General features: G+C 37.9%; 2 protein-coding genes across 3 annotated transcripts in view; both read left to right on the top strand.

The window, feature by feature from the left end:
• LOC145979334 (retinol-binding protein pinta-like) overlaps positions 1 to 4,500 on the top strand; it is a 194,336-nt gene extending 189,836 nt beyond the window's left edge. Inside the window, exon 7 of the mRNA XM_083112192.1 lies at positions 3,010 to 4,500. Coding sequence (XP_082968318.1) covers positions 3,010 to 3,161 — 152 coding nt within the window. The 3' untranslated portion in view covers positions 3,162 to 4,500. The remainder of the gene's footprint in view (positions 1 to 3,009) is intronic.
• Positions 1 to 23,368, top strand: part of LOC145979335 (alpha-tocopherol transfer protein-like) — a 236,394-nt gene that overhangs the window by 50,416 nt on the left and 162,610 nt on the right. Inside the window, exon 1 of one of the 2 annotated variants that reach the window (XM_083112194.1) lies at positions 13,728 to 13,788. The exons of the other annotated variant lie outside the window; for it this stretch is intronic. The gene's annotated coding sequence lies outside the window, so the exon portion shown is untranslated. Of the gene's footprint in view, positions 1 to 13,727; positions 13,789 to 23,368 lie in introns of those variants that run through there. 2 annotated transcript variants of the gene reach the window in all.

The following is a 23,368-nucleotide window of genomic DNA, read 5'->3' as shown; positions in this document are numbered from 1 at the left end:
GCTTCAGAGACAACCCCGTCACACTCATTCAAAATTTAATTAATATTTATTTAAGGGTGTATTGAAGCAGCATCGATTTTTCAAGAACTTCTTAGTTAATTTTTCAGTCGAATCAAAAACAGGTGACACGACAAAGGTTCCAATTTTGAATTCAGGCCTGGGTACGGTATTCCATGCGAGTCTCTCTCTGTTAATTTCATCACACCATCACTCATCCTCATCTTCGCGATTAGCCAAATGTGGCAGAGAAGCAAAGTGAAAAAAAAATCGATAAATGTGTAAAAACAGATGGCTAAACAAAGCATAGTTTCGATAACTTGGTATATTGTGCAATTTTACCTGCACAGAAATTAACATTTCAAATAACAATCGATGATATTTCTCTCTCTCTCTCTCTCTCTCTCTCTCTCTCTCTCTCTCTCTCTCTCTCTATCTCTCTCTCTCTCTCTCTTGACTCTTGAGAGTTTATTATTGTTAATGTAATTGTTCCCAATAATGACACTGATTCTTTTATCCCTCTTCGTAACTGCTATTGTACAAAATTTGCTAACGTGTTAGAGTAGGGAACAACGTTATATCCCGATAAATATTTAACTGAACTTAACTAAAATGAGAAATGGGTATAAACACTTCATGCATGTGTTATCACACTTATAGTCGCATAAACGCACAGCTATGAAAAAGGCGGCTAGGCAGAATTACTGGTGGTGGGAAAAGCAAAGATAGAGCGGGACAAAATTCGCTTGTGGCACCGGGCTGCGTTGCCCAGTTCGAGCAGACCGACGTCTCTCCGAGCACATTTGTGCAATCCCTGACCTTTCGAGCAAATTCTGTCAGTTTGTACAACATGGATTATAAAACCCAACTCTACAACGAGATCTTTCATTCTCTTAAACCTCCCGCCGGCCCCCGTGGCGGAGTGGTTAGCACATCGCGCTACGACGCCAGGGGTCCCGGGTTCGAATCTTGGCCTTGGGTAAGGATATTTGTGAGTGTCCATTCAACAATTTCATCATATCATCACTCATCCCCATCTTTGCAAATTAGCCAAAAGTGGCACAAAAAGCGAAGTAAAATAAAGCAAATCAAAATCAAAATCTTGAACCTCCGAACACACGGAGTTGTGCTCCGACGTGGCAACAGCACGAACTTCTGCCAACCGCTAATGTCATGACCGTGCGTTTTGGTGGTAGACCAGCAAGAGCTGAATCCACAGCAATAATGTTGTAGGCTTTGCCCTCAGTGGGCATTCGTGCTAGAGAATTCTGGATTAAACAAACATGCATAGACGTATTATGTTTCCCAGTATTATTGTTGGAAACTTTCAAGTTTTTAGTTGTCACAATTGTAAGTCCATTACTAGAGTATTGTATTGAATTATGGAACTCTGTAGGTAATTGACATACAGAAAAAGTAGAAACAGTTCAGAAATTATCAGATTCTCGCAGGTTCGAGTCTCCTCATAGATGCGTAACAACGTTTCTCTTGAGATCGTGAGGAAATTAGGGCGCTACGAATGAGTAGCGTAACCCGGTCATGAAAACCAATAACAATCCTGGTTGGATTGTTGCCACTTCGGATGAGTGAGAGAGTAGGATCAGTGAGGCCGGCAGTCAGTAAGTAGGCCAGGCCCTCAATAGGTTGTTGCGCCACGGACTATTATTATTATTATTATTATTATGTATGAAAACCCAAAATAGTTATGTAACATTAAATATGAGTAGTGGTTAAAATCACATAAATGACAAACACGAAGGAAATAAGTTGATTTGTTCATCATAGGCTCACTTCAAAGATCGATAGTGACTATTTCGGGGGTGCTATGGGATGCAAGGTTCCCAAATATGACTCTAGTCAAAATTAGTTAATTTCAGCAAATCGCATAAAACTCCACACTGGGTTTTCGGGATCGAATCTAGGCTGTGCCAGCCTAAGGCAACTCACCTCTACGAGAGGTACCTTTATATGCAAGGGGACTCACCACTGTGAAGTAAGGAGAACATGAACGACATTCAATCTTTATCACTTCTATTGACTGGACAGGGCGGGATCATGATAACAATAGAAAGGATGTTTGTTTACCTGTAGATTCCTGTAGAGATGGTCTTCTCCGCTGATTTGGTAAATAAGGGTCGGTCCTGAAATGAGACGTCTTTAGGTAGCGCAACTCCCCGCTTCTAACTCTATAGTGTAGTGCTGATATTCAATCTATAACTTGGAGACAACCACTGTTTACTCTATAACTTTCGGACTACAACCTGGGCTGAAATCTGTTACCGCGATCTATTCGAAGGGAATTCAAATGTCCGATCGTTAAAGCTATTGAGCCAGTTCCATCCTGTCTTGTCGATGTAATATGCTTGTAGCAAGTTACTTCCAGCGCTTCAGTCGGACCACTTGATGGTGATCTAATAAATACACTGATAGATAATTATGAATTACGGAAATTATAGTAACTGAACGTTGTGGTGCATATGGCTATTGATCTGGTAAGCCTTATTCAATTATTAGAGGTACAGTAGAGAGCCTTTCCGAAGATCATAAGGTGAAATGCAATTATCTTGCTCTTACAAAATTGTTCTGCGAATCCATGTCACTTTGTTAGTGTTGTGTGACTTAGTGCTGTATTAAGTTGTATACTGTACTCAACACTTAAAAATGAGCTATAATTTTATAATTATTACATACCTTTTTGCAATTTCATTTGATTCATTGTGCCTATCTGTTCATGTTGATCCATGTAACCGATGGAGAGAATGATGAACTGGAAATATTGTAGCTATATATTTCCTATTTCTTTACTTTCATTACATGGATAGTGTCTATAAAAATGTTAAGTTTTATATCCACATCTATTAACTTAGGTGGTAGAATGTGGAGTACTTTGAGTGTGATGGAAATATGAATAAGTTTGGTACTAGATTAGAACTAATGTTATTTTGAATCATTCTTAAATCCATTAATTATTTTCTATGAGATTCCTCCAATTCTCTCTCCTTCTCTCCCCAGAGCGCTGGAACCAGGAGCTCTACGCAAAGAGAGATTGGCTAGTGGAGCTGGGAAAGAAGAAAGTGAATGAAAATAGGAGACCAGGCAAACCGAAAAAGGCGAGCGATCTTCTGGGAATGGAAGGCTCGTTCAGGCAGCTCTCTATGGACTGACTCACTCAAAACCACGAAATTATTATTGTTTGGTTATTCCGATTGTAATGTAATTAATGTGGTAACTACAAGAAAATCCTTCTTGATCCTCTCCTGCTGGCGAATTATGAACAGATTTGCTTGGGATATCAACAGGTGATTTCCGGATAGGCTTCCGAGCTCTTGAGAGATAATTGAATCCCTTCAATACCTGAAGATGAGAGGACGTTAGCTCTCGAAAGCTAGGAAACCTATCCAGAAATCACCTGGTTGATACCCAGGGAAAAAAACTACTCATACAAGGAGATCCATTGAGAAAATTTCGTCATAGAAGGAAATCCGTCGAGAAAAACTCCTCATAGAAGGAAATCCGTTGAGAAAAACTCCTCATAGAAGGATATCCGTTGAGAAAAAACTCCTCATATAAGGAAATCCGTTGTGTAAATATCTTGGTTTGAACAAAGTGCATATAAAGTACAGACGTATGCAAAGAGGAAACAGAATTCTGAGAAAATCTACATTTTCAAATAAAAGCAGTGAGGAGCTAGGAAGAAACCAAAGTTGCAAATGAAACCCCGCCTTAAAATGACCTCCGGTTAACATTTTTTACTTTGAGCAGGTTTTAAAACGATGGTTCAGAATATTTTATAGTTTGCTCCCTAGAACGATCTTGATAAATCCAATCTCCTCCTAGAAAAAAACCTGCATGTACTAGTGTATGGGAAGGCTTGCCTTTATTTTTAAGCACGAACCATTTTTTGTGAAGATAGATGTGTATTTTTGCGAATATGTTCTGTAACCTGATTTCAATTTTAGTTTTAAAATTAAAAACGTTCTGGATGTATTAATTGTATAAAACCATGGAATCTTACTGTTTAAATTTACTACATTTTTGTACATATGGGTAAATTTTTGTTCAACCCATACCACCCAATCTTCTTGAATATTGTTCTTAACTCTTGGTAACAAATATTGTATGGGAGAGTAACATATTCGTTCTATGGTCCATTATTATTGCTTCTTTAGTATTTTTATCTGCCACTTCATTATAATGAAACACTGAATGTGCTGTATATATACAAAATGAATTTTCCTTCCCTCTGTAGTAAACTTTTCATATAATTTTATTATGTAAAGTACCAATGCTGATGCTGTATATAACTTTGTATATGAAGATTACACACTATATAGAACACTTTTAGTATATGTTAATATTAGTATCCTTTTTTCTGGAATATTATTAATGAACAACAATGCACGATATATTTCATATGCTCATGCCGAAAAAAAGAACACTCCCCAGGTAATCTAAACTTTTTAATGTTTCCATTATAAGAGTCAATAAAAGCTCATTCTAGTTGCTCTTTATTTTTTTGATGTCCCTGTGTATAGAATCCATAATTGTCCCAATTTTGTAAATATGATTAAATATCTTGCATTGAAGACTTTCTGTAGCATTTCCAAATATATTCCATACATTCCATAGTACTCTCCATATATCCATATTCTAGCTTAGGCCCAGAACATTTTTTATGAAACAACAGCCAGGGGCGTAACGAGTCTCATGGGGGCCCCGGTGGAGAGTACTAAAGTGGAGCCCTGCAGTAATTTCTATTGTAGTAGCTGTATCTAGGAATGCAAAAAATGCGTAACTTCAGCATATTGAGTGGAAGCAAATATATGAATTCTCTCTTTTATGAATAAAGATTCGTTTGTTTTGATGAGTGCAAGAGACGAATAGTACAAAATAACTAATAAAATAGATGCTGTGAAATACATTCATTACTCATTAAAAAAATAAGATTACAATCCTTCGCAAAAGCATTGATTACTTTGTTAAACTTGAATTTTTTGGCTCTGTCATTTTCAGTTGAAAGTAAATCCAGACCACTAAATCGTTCTTGACTCATGCATACTTGTAGTGCTGTGTAAATAGTTTTCTTCATAATTTTAAATTTAGAAAATAGCAGAACTTCCTGTTAAAAAGTTCTTGATGAAGTCACCATGGAATTGGACAACACACGTAATGCATTGCAGGGAAGCCAGTATTTCAGAATCTGGGCCTCCCAAAGCTGGTGACTGTACATGAAACAAGACATGCTCACTTTAGGATAACTGCAAGTCAGTGAGCTATTTTGTATCACAAGGATATGAGCAAGCACATTATTCGTGTCGATTTATCTTGTGTTTGAAGCGACTTCTGATAATGTTTGTGACTGAAATAAATGTTTGGAAATGTTTATGCATTTTTAAGGGTCTTTTGCAAAGCTCAGGCCGTGTCCGAAAAGCTCAAGACCATACTTGAAGCGAGTACGAGAATGGTCTGGCAGTGCGGTCTTGAAGTCGTGGACTGGAAGTGAAACTCTTTCGAACTGCACTTCGACTGTAGCGCCAAATACGATCAGTAGATATAACCGAGGACACGTTGGTTTTCCACGTTTTAAACACTTGTCTTTTACCACAGAAATCACATAGCATTTGCAAATGTTCTCATAGATACATTTCCACACATTAGATGAACTGCAACCAACAACTTGCTGGCTTTCTACCTCCGTGATTTCAAACGAATGAACAACCAGTCCACTTGTCACGTGGCCGATGCAACTTGGAGTGCTCTACCCTGTGGTATTGATACCTCGCAAACTTGACGCTATCGAACTGTACTAGATGAAGTCATTTCCGTCAAGACTATACTTCAAGTATATACTTTGTAGCTTTTGGACAGAGCCGTAGTGTCTACAGATCTTGACAAAAAGAAAAAAAATATCACTTTCTATATGTCTACAACTGCTTCCACGCTTGATTGATTGAATTGTTGTTTTAAGTCTACTTTATGCACAGTAAGGCTAATCGGGATTGGACCTACAAACTGCTTCCATGCCCTTGATTGATTGATTTGCTTTATTTGACTTCGCTTTTGTGTCACTTTTGGCTAATTTGCGAAGACGGGAATGAATGATGACATGTTGAAATTGATGAATGGACACTCACAAACATCCATGCCTAGGTCGGGATTCAAACCCGGGACCCCTGGCGCCGTAGCGCGATCTGCTAACCACTCCACCACGATAGCCGGCTGCATCAATGCCTTTATAACGATTGTCAAGTTATGATAAAATTGTGTCTATCATGGAGTACAATATTCAAACGTTGCATCAGCTCTGTCGACTGGAAGTCTTTGGACACAGTTCGTCAAAGTGCTTCTTTATGTTTTTGATTTTTTTGTCAGAGAATTTACTTCAAATCCTGCTATACTTGGCATATATAGTCATTTCAAAAAGTGATTCAAATTATCCCCAATGCTCAGTCATTTAACCACCCATCAATTTAATGCGCAAATAATAAGGTGGTAATCAAGTTATTTTAGCAGAGGCAGCGCTCTTGATGGCGGAATAGAAAACTACCATACAGACTTTAAGACTTTATATGTTTTGCACAGAGCAACCAGAAATTAGTGTGCAATCAGAAATGTTTTTTAGACACCTTATACATTGTAAGCAAAGCAATTTGCTTTAACATTTATTTTTGGCTTTGCGAAAATAACATCATACGTGAATCCATCACTGCTGAATTTGAGAGCAGAAAGAGGAATACCTGTAGTCCTTGAACTGGCCTCGGCAAAATAATTAATGACGGGTGAATCCGGTTTCAAGCGTGCGCACTCTACTGTGACGTTAATGTAATCAAACTTTAAAATCTTTTTAAAAAACTTGAATTAAAACTTGACATGCAAGTTTGTTGTGAGTAGGAGACCAACTGTGAAGCGCGGAAGTTCCGTATACTGCAACAGCTAAGAGCAGTTCAAGGCCACCAGATGGAGTTTTATGGTTTAATTACAGTTCACGAAAGTGCCGCTGGCTATGAAACTACTGTATTACAAGGAAGAATCTCAAATTAATGACAATATTTTGCAATTTGGAATTAAGAGGGTGAACCTTAGTTTACTGTCTAACTAAAACTCTCCAGCCTTCTTAAACCCGAAGGTTCATGGCTGCAGCAACACAGGCCTTCCATCTGTCCCTATCTTGAGCAAGATCTATATACTCTTTTCCATCCCTACCGATTTCCTTTAGGTCCATCTCAACGTTGTCCCTCCATCTTCGTCTTGGCCTTCCTATAGGTCTCTTACCATCAGGTTTCCCAACAAGAATCCTGTAAACTTCTCTTTCCTCTCCCATTCGTGCTACATGGCCGGCCCACCTAAGTCTTCTTGATTTAATTATTACAATAATATCTGCACATGAATATAAATTATGTGCTTCTAAATTATGTAACCTTCTCCATTCACCTGTCTCCTCATCCCATTTAGGTCCAAATATTTTCCTAAGGGCCTTATTTTCAAATACTCTCAATTTATGTTCGTTCCTCTTTCAATGTAAGGGACCAAGTTTATCACCCATATAATACTACAGGCAAAATTACTATTTTGTATATTTTAACTTTTAGTTTCTTAAGCATTAAACAAAAAGATAAAAGTTTATGAAGAGAAAAGTAACATGCATTTCCTGAATTAAGCCTACTTCTTATTTCCTCTTAAATATAATTTTCATTTGTTAATATTACTGCTAAGTATTTGAATTTGGAAACTGGTTGAAATGAGTTGTTATCAATAATTAGATTTTGATTATTACCTAACACTTGGTTCGGCCTGTAAGCATAGATTTAGTTTTCTCTTTGATAACTTCCAAACCTATCTCTTTAGCAGTTTTGAAAAATATTTTAGCATTATTCTTAATTGTATTTATATCATCCCCTAATAAGTTTACATCATCTGCATATGCTAACAACTGAGTCACACCATTTAATTTTAGTCCTTCGTTAGTTTCTTTTACCTTCCTAACAGCATGTTCTAAGGCAAAATTATAGAGCAATGGAGATAATACATCTCCTTGTTTTAACCCATCATGAATTGTAAATTTGTCAGACACATTAATACCCACACGAATTTTACTTTCTGTTTCACTGGTGCATACTTTTATCATACTAACAAGCTTCTTAGGTATTCCAAACTCGACTAATATATTATATAATTTATCTCTTTTGACCGAATCATATGCCTTTTGAAATCAATGAAGAGCTGGTGAACATTTTGATTATATTCCCACTTATTTTCAAGTGTCTGTCTAATGTGCAAAATTTGATCTGTAGTTGATCTGTTACGTTAAAATCCATATTCATAATCACCTATAATTTCATTAGCATATGGGGTTAGTCTTGTTAAAAGAATGTTAGATAATATTTTATATGTTGTTGAGAGTAAAGAAATTCCACGGTAATTATTGCAGTTCAGTTTATCACCTTTTTTAAACACAGGAACAATTATGGATTCTTTCCACTGTTGAAGGATTTCTTCTTTATTCCATATTAAACAAATTAATTTATAATTTGACATATTAATGAATTCCAACCATATTTAATTAACTCAGCTGGTATGAAATCGATGCGAGGTGCTTTGTTATTCTTTAGCCTTTTAATAGCATCTTTAACTTCAGTCAAGTTAGGTTCTGGAACTAAAGGTTCTGCTGTGTGAACTTCATTTACTTCTGATTTATCTCCTACATGAACATTTAAAAGGTCATTAAAGTACTTCTTCCATCTATTTAGAATATTGCTTGGGTCAGCTAGAAAATCACCATCTTTATCTTTTATCAAGTTTACTTTAGGTTGCCACCCCTTTCTAAATTCATTTACACCTTTAGGTAAATCTCTGATATTTTGTTTTTGCTGTTTGTTTCAATTTCGTTAATTTTGCTTTTCAAGTAATCTCTTCTTTTACTTCTAATCGTGCGGTTAACTTCTCACTTTATTCTATTATAATTGCTTAGATTTGTATCATCAGAGTTATTTAACCACCTAAGTCTAGCCTGATTTCTTATTTCTATTAGATTATGACATTCATTATCAAACCATGGCTTACTTTTTCTTGGTTTATGGTATCCTATACTTTCTTTAGCTGCTGATTCTATTGCATTACGAATGTGCACCCAATTCTTATTTACGTCTGTTTCATTTATATTTTCATATTACTGTCATTAATAGCAATTACAACCTGAGAGCTCCATTGTTTACTATTTTTGTTTAATGCTGTCTTTATTCCACATTCTGCTCAGATAGCCTAATCGGAACTAGACAAGCCTCCTCAATTGCGTAGTGGTAACGTCGCCGCCTTGTAATTAAGGGGTCTCGGGTTTGATACCCAGTCGAGTTGTCCAGTGGTTTGAACTTCAGTTTAATCTGTTGGTCCAATCGCGATTAGTCTATCTGTGCATAAAACGAACTTAAAACAAGAATTAAATTAAGCACACCAACAGTTACAAATGGTATTTGTATCACTATAGAGATATGCTTCTACTGGGAATAAAATCTGTGATCTCTTCATTACAAGGCTACGGTGTTAACCGCTTGACTACAAATTTAATTCTGGGCAAATTACCATCTGTAATATCAGGCCTCCCTCGTGGCTTAGTGGAAATGCTGTTCCCTTGTAATTAAGCACACTTGGGGATCAACCCCCGATGAAGGCACTTTGCAAAGTGGTTCGAGAGGCCTTCCGTAACTTGCGGTAACTTTGTCGCCTTGTAATCAAGGGTTCCGGGTGCGCTACCCGATGAAGGAACATATTGGTTCGGATCCCACTTTGAACTTCAGGTCTAGTCCTGATAGCCTATCTATGCATGAAGTTGACTTGAAGCATAAACTCAAAATGGTTCGAATCGCATTCTAAACTGTAGGTCCAGTCCTTATAAAATTGTAGGAGAACTTATAACAAACTTTAATCAAAAAGCCGATGTGTTCATGATCACATACTCCAATGGTAGCAGAGCCTCCCCGATGGCGCAGTGGTAACGTCGTCGCCTTATAATCAAGGGGTCCTTGGTTCGATACCCGGTGGAGGCACATACTGGTTCGGATACCACTTTAAACTGTAATATGTCAAGTCCCTATCAGCCTTACTGTGCATAAAGTGGACATAAAACACCAAATCAATCAATCAATCCAATGGTAGTTCTCAAAAAGCGAACACGTGCTCCGTATCAATAAAGTTTTTCCTCGCATGGTTTCCTACACAGGAACGTTGCTACGCCTTGTTTATTTTTATCATGCTTTTTGTTAGTTATTTTACCATTAATATGTTTTATTTGTTTGTTTTTTATATTGTTGTTTGTGTTCATATAAAGTTTATAGTTTTGGGCAGAATGTTGGTTAAACCCAATACCGGAAGCGGAAGACATTTCCGGTATCGAGGGATATCTAGAACTGACCAATCTTTTGTTGAATTGGTTGCCAGGAGAACAGTGTGCGATGAGACAGAACGTTGTGTAAGAAATTATCGACCATTGATTGCTGAGATATAGGTCATTAACTAGAAAGTCCGCCTATTGGACGCCATCTTGAATTACTCAAATTGCTCAAGGTTGACAGAGTGGCATCAATCGGGTCTGAAATGTAAATAACATAAGCTTCCAAAAACAGTGAAGTGATGCTTTTCCATTTAGCACCCGGATTAAACTTTTAGAAGAATTAAAAGAAAATACACCAACAAAAGTGATGACCACTACAAGAAGTAACTTTGTTTTACTTCTTCTTGCTTTAGTGCAACCATATCAGCAAAGCTTGTTCAAAGCAGGTCAATAGAAGATGAAATGATTCTTAATCCTAGCTAACCCGTGCTGTAATACAAGAAACTTACTTACCCGAAGGGGGAGATGCCTCAAAAGGCCACACACTCAAGAAACCATCTTGTTACTGAATCACTGCTTCCTTTGTTCATTGTGTAGGTTAAGATCACTCCATGTTTTTTGTTAAGTGGCCTTAGAGTATTTGTGTTACTAGCGAACTCTATGGTTAGATATTAGAAATATATATGACGTCAGGCGTGCTCTGATTGGTGCTACCGGATTCGAACTCGAGTGTTCAAGAGCGACCTGGAAGAATCGTCCACTCGTGTTCTGGGTAGCACGCCGAACACATTACACAACCCGACAACCGTCAGGTAATGGGGTGGCCCTTTTGATAAAATAAGGGGCAACATTCCTGATAATTACAAATACATTTCATATTGAATACACTTTCACTCACACCAGTAAATTATAGGTACAGTTCGATAAGTTAATTTGTAAATGAGTTGAAGTTTGTTTCGTGTATTTAAGTTAACTTATATAAGTGTTTAATGGTACTGTAGTGAATTGTTTATAATTATTTTTGTTACATTTAATATATTTTGAAATTTGTTCTCACCAGAGGAATAAAATTCAGGTTAATACAATTATCTGTTTCATTGAAACCATGCTTGTATTAATTTTAAGATCTTTATTTCCAATGAACGTCCTGGAGACGCATAGGGCTCTCTCTGGGACGTTTCCACTGTGTGGTCACATCAGCCTCGATTCCGCGCGGGAGTGTTTCCTTACAGGAATCGAGGGTGGTGACAAGATGCAATTATATATCCATTATAATAATTTTAAAAATTGACATTACTGTATTAAAAAAACAAGAACCAATGTATTGTGTACCAGTGTTACAAACAAATTTTATCATTAACTAAACCCCAAAATAACCTTACTAATTTTGCTTTAATACTTTTTGTTTACATAGATGCAGTTATAGAGCAATCGTTACAATTACAAAATTTACCATCATTACATTGTCACTCAGTGTCATGAAGACAAACATCTAAAAGGAGTGGTTCATAGGCCCACGTGAATTTGGCCACCTATGTCCGTTATCTTATTGATGTACAGAAACATTCTAAAGTCCGTAGGGAACAATGTACGAGGGGCATATGGAAGTAATGAGCAAAAGTTTTTAAAAAAAATCAGAATCCATCAATGCACGCAAACAGGAAATCATCGCAAAATACAGAATTTACTGAACACGTCGAGTTAGTGTGACGTCAGTACCTTCGATCGCGTGAGCGCAGTCACTTGTTTAAAAATGGCTGACAGTGATGTTTCGTTTCGACAACGTCTTCTGATTGAATTCCTTGTTAAAGAGGAAATTCCTGCTGCTGAAATTCAGAATAGACTTAAGCGTGTGTATGGAGATGCATGCATGGGTGATAGCAGTGAGTAAAACATTTTAAAGAAGGAGACACGAGCATCAAATATCAGCCTTGGAGCGCTTACCCACGAACTGCCTCCACGGAATGCAACATGGAAAGCAAAGTGGTGCATTCTGATTTAATTTCTTGAACCTGGGCTCACCATAAATGCTCGCCATTATATCTAAACCCTTCACAAGCTCCGTCGTGCATTGCGAGATAAACGCCCTGGAAAGAAAATCATCCTTCAACATGATAATGCACGCCCGCAATCGCCACAGTTCACCAGGGAGGAAATTTGGAAAATGGGGTGGTATCTTCTGCCTCACCCTCACTACAGTCCCGACATTGCACCGTCCGACTATCATCTGTTCGGTTTTGTGAAGGACCAGTTATGAGGCCAACGCTACCACATGACGGAGGACATACAGAAAGCAGTGTGTCAGTGTCTGCGAGAAGCTGCAACGGAGCTCTACCGTAATCGTGTTTTCAAGCTTCAAGAAAGCTGGTAGAAATTCGTGCAATGAAATGGAGAGTTCGTTGAGAAGTAAAGAAAAGTCTGTAGATTATCATGTAGCATGCTTTCTTTAATAATGTCAAGACTTAGTTCATGAAAATGTGTTGTTCCTTACTCTCAATATGACCCTCTAATTTACTTTGAATTTGTTATTAAATGTTCGAATTTGAAAAACAAAAAATGGTAGACCTGCCCCCCCCCCCCCCCACCCACCCACCTCTAGGGTTAAGAAAAATGCTGATAAAAGACAGAGAAAAGCGGGAGATCTTTGTAGGAACTGACTCCAATACAAGAAAGTAAATGCGGCTTCTCCTCCAGTTTAGGACCAATGATTTGCCTGTTGTATACAATAATTCTTGATTTAAGTTGATTTGAATTTTGTTATTTAGCGTCGCTTTTCTTCCATTTTTAGATAATCGCGGCGGTGAGGATAAGTGTTTATGTAATGAAAGCGATGAAGAGACACTCACAAAGATAGCCCATGACTAGATATGGATTCGAACCGGGGACCCCTTGTGTTGTAACGCTCTCTGTTAATCACATCGCCACACAGGTCGGTATTATTAACGGTTTCATTTCAATCCCTAACATTCTACGCTCAATATCCGATGTGGTTTTGATAGGTCTCATAAAGTAATAAGACAAGAGTTAATTGTGTTTTCGGTTGAAGAAAAGGTTCTGAAATGGGGGTGGGGAAAGAAATTAAAGGGTGCTCCCATTCGCACCAACCCTGCTTTATTTTATCTCTTGCGTGTTTTTAGGGATGGAATTGCATGGAGATTAGATATTATCCTCTTTTCTGACACTTAAAATTGTGTTTTCAAGCGTAAATCCCGTGAAAAAAAGTGGTGAATATAATGATTAACGGTTTGCTTACTATTGCTTTCGCCGCCGGCTCTACCTTTGGAAGAAGCGAACCATACAACACCGAAAACCTGTTTTTCGCGTCTCGCAATTTAGGGCCTGACGTCACGTGATCTGACTCGCTGATGATGGCCTTGTTTTCCCGTGTTGCCTCCAGCAGACACTTTTCCGATTTCAGACACATCAAAGCAAGCATTGAGTGAGTCATCAGGCGGAAGATTTCCTTGGTAAGTACATATGTTGTCTTTATTTAGAAATTCCTATGGTAATAAGCACATTGATACCTTGGTTTGACTAGTCTGAAAGAGAGAGTTTGCGTAGAATTTATCATAGCGTTTAGCGCCTTTGTAAGCTAATGTGATTGTGAATGAAATGCCGTGACCAACTATTTAGAATTCTGAGGTTGTAGACCTTTCGGGCGTGAAGTGTTTGGCAGGCGCTTGTTTATTTGATCGCGAGAAAGGCTAAAGAATGTTTAAAATCCACATTATGTTCTTAATATGCTAATTGGGTCTAGATGTACTGTTTACAACGTACAGATCTTGTTGGTACTTGATTACAGTAATTAGTGTGTGTAATTCAAGGACTAGCAAACTTTAACAAACATCATAATTTATTTATCCCACAATGACAAACGATGCCTCCTCGGTGGCGTAGTAGTAACGTCCTCTTCTTGTAATTAAGGCGTTCCGGGTTCAATACCGGACTGGGCATGGATGTTTGTGAGTGTCCATTCATCAATTTCATCATATCATAACTCATCCCCATATTCGCAAATTAGCCAAAAGTTGCACAAAAAGGGAAGTAGAATAAAAAAATCAATAAATCAATCAATCGATAAACAACATATTTGATACTTTACAGTTTTCTTATAAGATTTAATGTTATTATATGTCCTCCTCCGTGGGCATGCGGCGCTGTGCTTTGGACTCCGACTGCGGGACGGCATGGGTTCGAGTCCGCCAGGGTTCAGTCCTGGGTTTTCGGCCTGTGTATAGGACCGATGGTAAGCCACCTTCTTGAGGAAATTAGGGAGCTACGAGTGAGTAGCGTGACCCCGTCTCGAAATCTTTTATAACGGCTGAGGGTTCGACGTGCTGACTCCACGTCAACCGATTGCTAGTTGAAGATCTCCACACCTCTAGGCAGGATTTTCGGAGGGAGACTGGCAGTCGGGAGATATATATCTGTTAATATACATGCTAAAAATTATACCACAAATTAAACTTTTTAAAAAATAAATGAAAATTACGGATTTGAAAATAACAAAGGCAAATATGTGTAAACCAACGTGACCGTCACGGTGTGATCAGGGTGTTTACTTGTCTAGAAAACCTGAAAATCTTGGAAAAATCAGGGAATTTCCTTTTTCTGGAAATACCAGGGAAATCACAGTTTCTGGGAAAATCAAAGCTTCTGTAATAGTGCACTAAAAGTAGTTTTTTAACAAACAAACAAATGGACAGACAAGATATTTTAAATTTTATGTGGACAAGCTATAACACAGTTTGGTATACTGAGAATTGCTGGTAGTTAACTGCAAACTTGCATATTAAATACTCTAAAAAAGGGTCATGTTTTGAACTATTTTCATATAGAAATTTACTTGACTATTGGCATTTACCATTTTCCTGTTCCAAATTTTAAGTTGTATTTGGTTGATATTGGGGATAATATTAGTACATTTGACTTGAATTATGTAGCTATTAGTTATGCTATAATTCTTATGAATTTTCATATAAAGAAGAATTGTTTGTTTACAATTAGTCAAAACGTGATAAGTAATACGTAAAAGCTCTCTCAGGTTCGAATCCCGGCCTGGTGTTCTTCGTAGCTGGGTGGACGTGAATGTCCTAGGTGCGCATGAAATCTCCTGCATATGGCCTTGAACGACTGAACAGCAGAAGCGAATCACAGACGCACGGCGTTGCCGTGCTCTCCGTGACAATGCGTTTCGCTCAACCACACTGTCTCTTTTCCGTGTGAGATTTCGACATGGCACCGCTGCAGTGTGCTGCTATTGGCTATCTCCATATGCAGGAGATTTGACGCGCACTCTAATAAACACGCATAAATCACCAAATAACGAAGCTGTGCTGCTGATGAAAATTCCAGCCAATTTTAAGTTTCTGGCTCATATGAAAATATACTGTATATCTCTTCTGGGCAGCTCATGTTAAGTGCGATCTTCTATGCTCGCGTTGATCTCAGAGCGAACACTGTTACAGTAGCGTTGTAAAATGGGCGGAGGGAAGGGAGCAAGTTTGCAAGGGACTTACGAAAGAATACATTGAGTCAAGCATGTATTCTGCGCATTGAAAGGCACGATGGTTAACAAACTTTGCATTGGATTTTCAGTATGGAAAGGGGCTAAAAGGGAGAGGACGTTGATTCCCAGTAATTCAAAGTGGACCTGTGTTTCGTAAATATATATTTTGCCGAGCTCTCTGCCACAGTGATTAGCGCAGTGCACTTCAAATACAAGAGTCACAAGTTCGTATCCTTGATAGAACAAGCATTGCAGTACAGTAAAACTTCGTTAATTCGGACTAATTGGGGGAGTGATAAGTTGACCGGTTTAACGTCCCGATTAACTGAAATATGCTAAAAGAACAGTAGAAAGTGCATTAAAGCTCCGTTTATAGCAACAAAACACGTTTATTATGGTGTATATAAAGGGCATAGGCTTAAATACACTATACAGTACAGAACAAAATCTGCGGAAAACAGAATTTCATCAGTGGTTGACTGCCTTTTCCTTAGGAAGTTCTCTTGTTGACTTCTAGCCACATTTAAAACCATGCATTCTGCTTTTCTTTCTTTTTGCCTGTCCGGATTAAGCGAACTGCGGCTTATCGGGGTCCGTATTAACGAGGTTTTACTGTATTTGTATATTCCTTATGTATGTACGTGTGTACATACAAGTTGTAAATGAAAATGTAATATTTTGATATTACCTTTCTGTAATTGGAGATTTGTCTCTGTTGAAGGGAAATAAATAAATAAATGTTATGTCGCTTTTCTGACACAGTTGGCTTATGGCGACGATGATGATGAATGGCGAGTAGATGAAGTTGATGGACAATCATGCCCATGACCATCGTGTACTCCATTTCATTATTCATCATTGTTGCAAATTACCCCGGAGGTAGGGAAGCTAGGTAAACTTGGAAATGGCAATGGTAATAAGAAAGAATTGTATATAAAGAAATGGATCCAATTTATTTCTTGTAAGATGAATGGTTCGTTTTGAAGTGTTAGATTCTAAAGTAAACTGAAATGTTATGAGTTTTACTAAGATAATTTTATTGAAATTTCGTCTCACGCTGTTCTTAACACTCTATCCTGATCGTGTTTCTTCCAACCACATCTGTTTCTTTGCGCACGCTGAGGCAGTAATTTGTGTATACCCTGTCCCGGGTATCTCTGAAGTAAGGCTATGCATAACGGCAGAGAAGGGGCTGAAATCGAGTTGGTAAGGGGAAGCTGTACACGTTGCAACGAGGTCTGGCGACCGCAGTCGCTTTTCCCCCTCCATGCAATCCCATTCCGTCTAACGTGTTCATTGGTGGAACCGTCTCGGGTCTCAACTTGCGCAGAGACTTGCTTTCGTTCATTTGCTCCAGAGATAGCCGAAACAGAGTATAAAAGTATCAGGAAGAGGTCCAGTCTGTGAGGGAGACGAGGATTGTACACTTGCTTCGCTTGTTAGTGCCGTAAGTCGCTTCTCTCTACAGCATTTTGTCGAAATTGTATTTTAACAGGCATAATTCAATTGTGTTTAACCATAAGTTTATATTCATTTGCGTAATTAGTATTTAATTCTTCCTAGCGAAGTAGTCAATATTTTCAAAATAAGTTTTCGATTTAGTTTCGTATATTCTTGAGCAGTTTCATGTTATAAAGTACAGTGGGAACCACAAGTATGGTTCGTCAAATTGTCCATGACTGTTTTTATTATTTCTACGTGGTTTTAAGGAATGGATATCGGATACCATATATCCAGGATTTGAAATTTTGCATTGTTTACTATTTATGATATACTGTCAATTTTAAGATCCCGAGCTCACATTTTCCCTCTTATGATGAACTTTCAATTGGGTTCAGATTGGATTGAGTTTGTTTAAGTACACTTTATGCACAGAAAAGCTAATCGGGAGTGGACGTACAATTTAAAGTGGGATCGGAAACACCATTTACCTCCACCGGGTTTCGAACCCAGGACCCCTTAAACTAATACCCCTAAACGGTAGTATCCCCTTTTCTTGCTGTTTTTCTCAATTTTCACAGGTATCAAATTGACTCTATATTATCGGTATTCTCACTGGGACAAACACAAACAACCATGTCAGAAGCGGGATTCGAACACGGACTCCTGACATTCTAGCGTGCTTTGCTAACCACTCCGCCACGGCAGTCTACTACCAATGCGCCATTTTACCTTCTTGGCCTCAAAAAGAAAAAAAAACTTGATTCAATATTTATGTAGTGAAAACTTTCAAGAAAGGAATCACACCTCATAATTCTACACGTCTTTTGTTATTTACCATTTATGCAAGAAAGGTGACCGGTTAAGGTTTTCACATAGGTACATTGTTTCTTGACCTCCTGCATTATGTCATGGAGATACAGAGTAATCGAAAGAATAAGTCTCTCGCCTCTGGTGCTAGAGGTCCCGGTAGGAGCTACAGGAGTTCGTCGTTGATCCAGCATCGTAAGGACAATTTGGGAGATACTATTTGTCTTTGGTCTCGAAACGCAGAAAAACAGCAGCGATGGATTCGATGAGCTGACCACCAAAGAAAAGCCGCTTCATATATATTGTGCTCATTGGCGTCCGGAAGGGGGGGCAGTGGGCAAGGTGGGTAAGGGAGGCCATGCCCCCCCCCCCTTGAAAATGAAAGTTAACCAAAAATTATGTATTTCACACACATAATTTAATTTTATCCACAATAATATGTGTTAATTATTGCATGAACACCATAAATTCAAATTTAAGCAATGGGGTTTAGGGAACAATCCTATTTTTGGGGAAAATGTGCCTTGTTTGCCCCCCCTGGAAAAAATCCTGCGGACGTCCTTGATTGTGCTTCAGGGAGATCAAATAACATTGTGTGTTCATTTCCGGATCCCGACTGCGGAGAGTCCGTCGTTCGTTTACCTCCTGCTCAAGGTCACTAGTAGTTTCGTGCCGTTACCAGGGTCCTGTTAGGTGTTCTACAGATGCAAACTGCTCACCCGTTATGTGTTGCTCAATCAGGCAGCTAACAGTGTGATCTGAAAAAGGATATCACAGGTGTGTGCACTTCAGTTATTTGTTTATACAATCTGTCCAAATAATAATAGGAGAATACATAAAGTCAATGCCACTTGTCAACATCAACATTATTGACTTTAAAAGCAATAAGCTTTGTGCTCTTTTCTAATTTGAAATTAAGAATGCCAGTTACCAGGAGGAATCGACTGACCTGTTCGACTCCTTTTCCATTGAAAACGATCGTATTTGAGTTGTCTGTATATAAAGGAAAACCTGATTTGTAATTGAAAGGAATCGGTAATGCGAAGTCCGTAAAGTATAATTTATGACTCCAGACTTGATTGAATAATTTGCTTTATTTTACTTTTTTGTGCCACTTTTTGTTAATTTGCGAAGATGGGGATGAGTGATGATTGGACACTCACAAACATCCATGCCCAGTCCGGAACTAAAACCTGGGACCCAGGCACGTATCCAGAAATATGTTTCGGAAGGGAGGGGGTCCGAACCAAGTGTAATAATAATAATAATAATAATAATAATAATAATAATAATAATAATAATAATAATAATAATAATGTTTAAATTAAAATAATTATATTAAATCAAATTAATACTAATTACAATACATAAATTAATATTATATTTTTATTACACGGATAGGTAAAAATACTATAAGAATAGATATATAACACCGCATATTCATTACGTAGCTTAACTGTAGTTAAGATAAAAACATGTGCCCTGGCAATGAAATTAATGTCAAATAGATGAATGATTGAATATTTATCGAATAACAAAAATGATGTTACATGAAGTTGGAGAAAATTAAGTTTCTGATTAATATTTTATTCATACTATTTTGAGTAGTAGTGTACATAAATCTTCTTTGCAATGTCAATCAAAGCCGTATGATCCCAATATTATCCTTGCCTTTTAAAAAATTCCAGAGGAAATTAATAACCATCGATTATGCAAAAAATGCTAATATTTTCATTACTTAATTTTAGTACTTGGTAAGCCTTCCCGGGGAGCGGACCCCTGGACCCCCCCTAAATAAGTCCTTCCTGTCCTTCAAAGCCGTATGATCCTAATATAATCCTTCTCTTCCAATAAGTTCAGAGGAAATTATACAACGAATTCTGAAACAATATATTTTTCATCATTTAATTTTAGTACTTCATAAGTCTTTCGGGGGGTTCAACCCCCCTGGACCCCCTTCCTAAATACGTCCTTGCCAGGACCCCTGGCGTCATAGTGCAATATGCTAACCACTTAGCTACGGAGGCGGCTATACCTCCAGACTTACTTTTCCTAAATACATTTCTGAGTTTGTTTTTAGGTACACGTTATACACAAGAATACTAATTGGGGCTGGACCTGCTCTATAAAATGGTATCATATTGTGTGCCTCATGTGGGTATCGAATCCAGGATTCTTTGATTAGAAGGCTCCGGTGTTACGACTACTTCATCGGGGAGGCCCTACAATATACAAGAGAGCATGAAGCCAAAAAAAATACAGGTGAAATATTGTACTTAATTGTCCGGACTGCTTCAGAAAAAAAATATTTTTGAAGATAATTTGATTTCATTTGTTATTTATCACCGTCTCTCTACCACTTCTGACTAATCGTGACGATGAAAATGAGTGAAGATAGTATGAAACTGAGGAAGGGACAGTCGCCCAGATTAGAATCGAACTCGGAATCAATGACGTCATAACGCGTTGTGATAACTATTCCGCTCTTTGATGATAATATTGCAGTTGATAATTGAAATCAATTACTTCGAAATACTTGTGGCCTAGGGAATAGAAACATTCAGAAAGAGATTCCAATGATTAGGTTCAATTCAGTGAAGACGAGTATTTGCCAGAAGGATGTAGAGCAACGTTGCCTACCCTAGCATAATGATGCCAAATCTAGCACAATTTCAGGTTCGTTGACACCTAACACCCTGCTTGCATAATGAGTAAATCTAGCATAATTGGCAAACTTGCTTCTCTGGGAAGGAGAAATTCACTTAAAAGACAACAGTTTGAGAAATTAAAAATAAAATGATATCCAGATCTTATTACCGATCTAATCACACCCTCTACTCTTCATCTTTTCTTTATTCTCCCCAGGAGAGGAGAAACATTTCATGGCAAGAAATCGGTAGAAAGTTGTGGGGTGCAAATAAAACAAATATTTCGCTGTGCAGTCGATGAATCATTTAAATCTCTCTCTAGTTCAATGTTGAAGTCATCTCGGACGAAAGAATTATAATAATACATTACTATTACTAATTATCAATAAGAATATTATAATTATTATAATTATAGATCCCAGTACAATGTATCAATATTTATGAAAAACTCAATATGCTGACCAAAGCAGAAATTTATTTTATTATAAAACATAAACTAAACGTAACGTTTCAACCTTCTAGCAAGGTCTTCTTCAGACTCTGCACCAAGTACAAATGTGACAAGGTACAAAAAAGGACGATATACAGTATATACACAAACATTACTCCCCTCCAGACTATTGGAAAGTTGGGGAAGACCACAGAAAAGATATGCAAGGTGCTTAGGAAAGTAGGAATTAAAACTTACAGGAAGGGAGGGAGAAGAATCTTAAGAATAGCGAAGAATGCAAACAAGAAAGAGGAAAATAGAGAAGAGGAAGAGGAAGGGATTATCTACGAAGTGAAATGTAAAGAATATCAGACCGTGTACAAAGGAGAAATGAAAAAGAGGCTGAAAGACAGGTTGAAACAACATAGGGATGATGTACGACTTAAGAGAGAGAGAAATGCGATATTTAAACACACGAGAGAAACAGGACAAGACATAGAGTGGGATGAGGCTGAGCAGATAGGAAGGGAGAAGAGAATACTAGTGAGAAAATGGAAGGAGGCCAAGGAAATAGAGAAGAAAGGTAAAGAAGACACAATGAACTGGAATGGGGGACTGAAGATAAACAATGAATGGAAGAAGGTGTTACAAAGAGTGGAAAGGACAAGAGAGAAAGAGGAGAGAAGAAGGAAGAAAAATGAAGGAAAAAAAGCGTGAGATAAAGAGTCCAACCACATTCTAGATGGAAGTAAATATGTTTAGCCTTTTAGGTGAAAGTACAGTTGACAATGGAAAGCCATCTGCTAGAATGTTTGACAAAAACTTTATAATAGTCTGGAGGGGAGTAATGTTTGTGTATATATATCGTCCTTTTTTGTACCTTGTTACATTTGTACTTGGTGAAGAGTCTGAAGAAGACGTTGCTAGAAGGTTGGAACGTTACGTTTAATTTATGTTTTATAATAAAATAAATTTCTACCTTGGTCAGCATATTGAGTTTTTCATATCATGGAAACAAGGCTTAATGGTGTTATCAATATTTATCATAATTTCACAAATTAAAAAGTACTCTTTCTTATCTGTAGTTTGGCAGCGCTGATGTAGAGCGGATGGCATACATTATTTGCATTTGTGTTTTTCTGTTTTCAAACGTAGCGCCAAGCAACTTTTGTACTTATTTGCGTGCTGAAAGATAGAAATGGATAGCACGCACCGTGCTTCCGGCCAGCAATAAGTGCGTCGATGGTTAACATAATGAGCCAACTCTAGCGTTTTCATTGTTGAAGGGTAAATTATGTTTATGGCAGGAAATGAATTACAATTGGAAGGGCGGGGAGAGATAAGGCCGAAGTTTACCTTCAGCCACAATAGCTGTCTGCGGACGGAACGGTGGCAAATGAGCTCACTGATTGTCTCTCTGTCCTGCTCGCTCGCTAGTGAAGGACGCCATTTTTTTAAGCACACGTGAGGTGCGATCACTGTAGAGACACTGTTTTAAAACGCAAGGAGAATAACTGAACGCATGGCCATGAAATTGGGCGGGTGGCAGAAGTTAGCGCTGTTGCCAAATCGGAGCTCAACACCGTGTTGAGCTTTATACGTAACTCAGTTCTGCGTAATTCTGTTTTATAGGAGAATTACTGTAGGTCTCGGCAAAAAATAATTTTATGACGTGCTAATTAAACCTTATTTGTATGTAATGCATGTATACGTAATGCGGTGTTAAACGTACTAATTTTCATATAGAGTGACGGCGATTAGAAGGGGGCGGTGAGGGGGGAAATGCTCTCACTTTTCTCACTTTTGCCCCACCACTATGCTAAACCTTATCTACAAAGGCAAATATACTGTCTTTGACCCCTCCAGTTTTGGCACCTTACCCCCCGGGTTTTGGAACCCAATCGCCGCCACTGTTAATTTAATACAGTTCGTTGTAACGAAGCTTCAACAATGTCACGAAAGTGTGCATTTCTTATCGTTACAGAAACACAAGGCGAGTTTCAAATACGAAACAATATGGCTGCGGTCTCGAGTTGCTAGAAAACAAACCAAAATGTCTGATTTCTTTAAACCAGGGCCAAGTTCAAAATGAATCTTTCTCTTTAATGCTTCAATTTTACATACATGTAGTCGTACTGAATAATTTTATGAGTTACATTTGAACATTGAAGAATATATGAATATTATTACACTGACAATAACATTATATG

The sequence above is a fragment of the Lepisma saccharinum genome, chromosome 26 (assembly GCF_977018435.1).
Source record: "Lepisma saccharinum chromosome 26, izLepSacc3.1, whole genome shotgun sequence".
In the NCBI taxonomy this organism is placed as follows: domain Eukaryota; kingdom Metazoa; phylum Arthropoda; class Insecta; order Zygentoma; family Lepismatidae; genus Lepisma; species Lepisma saccharinum.
The sequence above is the reverse complement of the archived record's forward strand: the minus strand, read 5'-3'. Positions and strand labels throughout refer to the sequence as shown.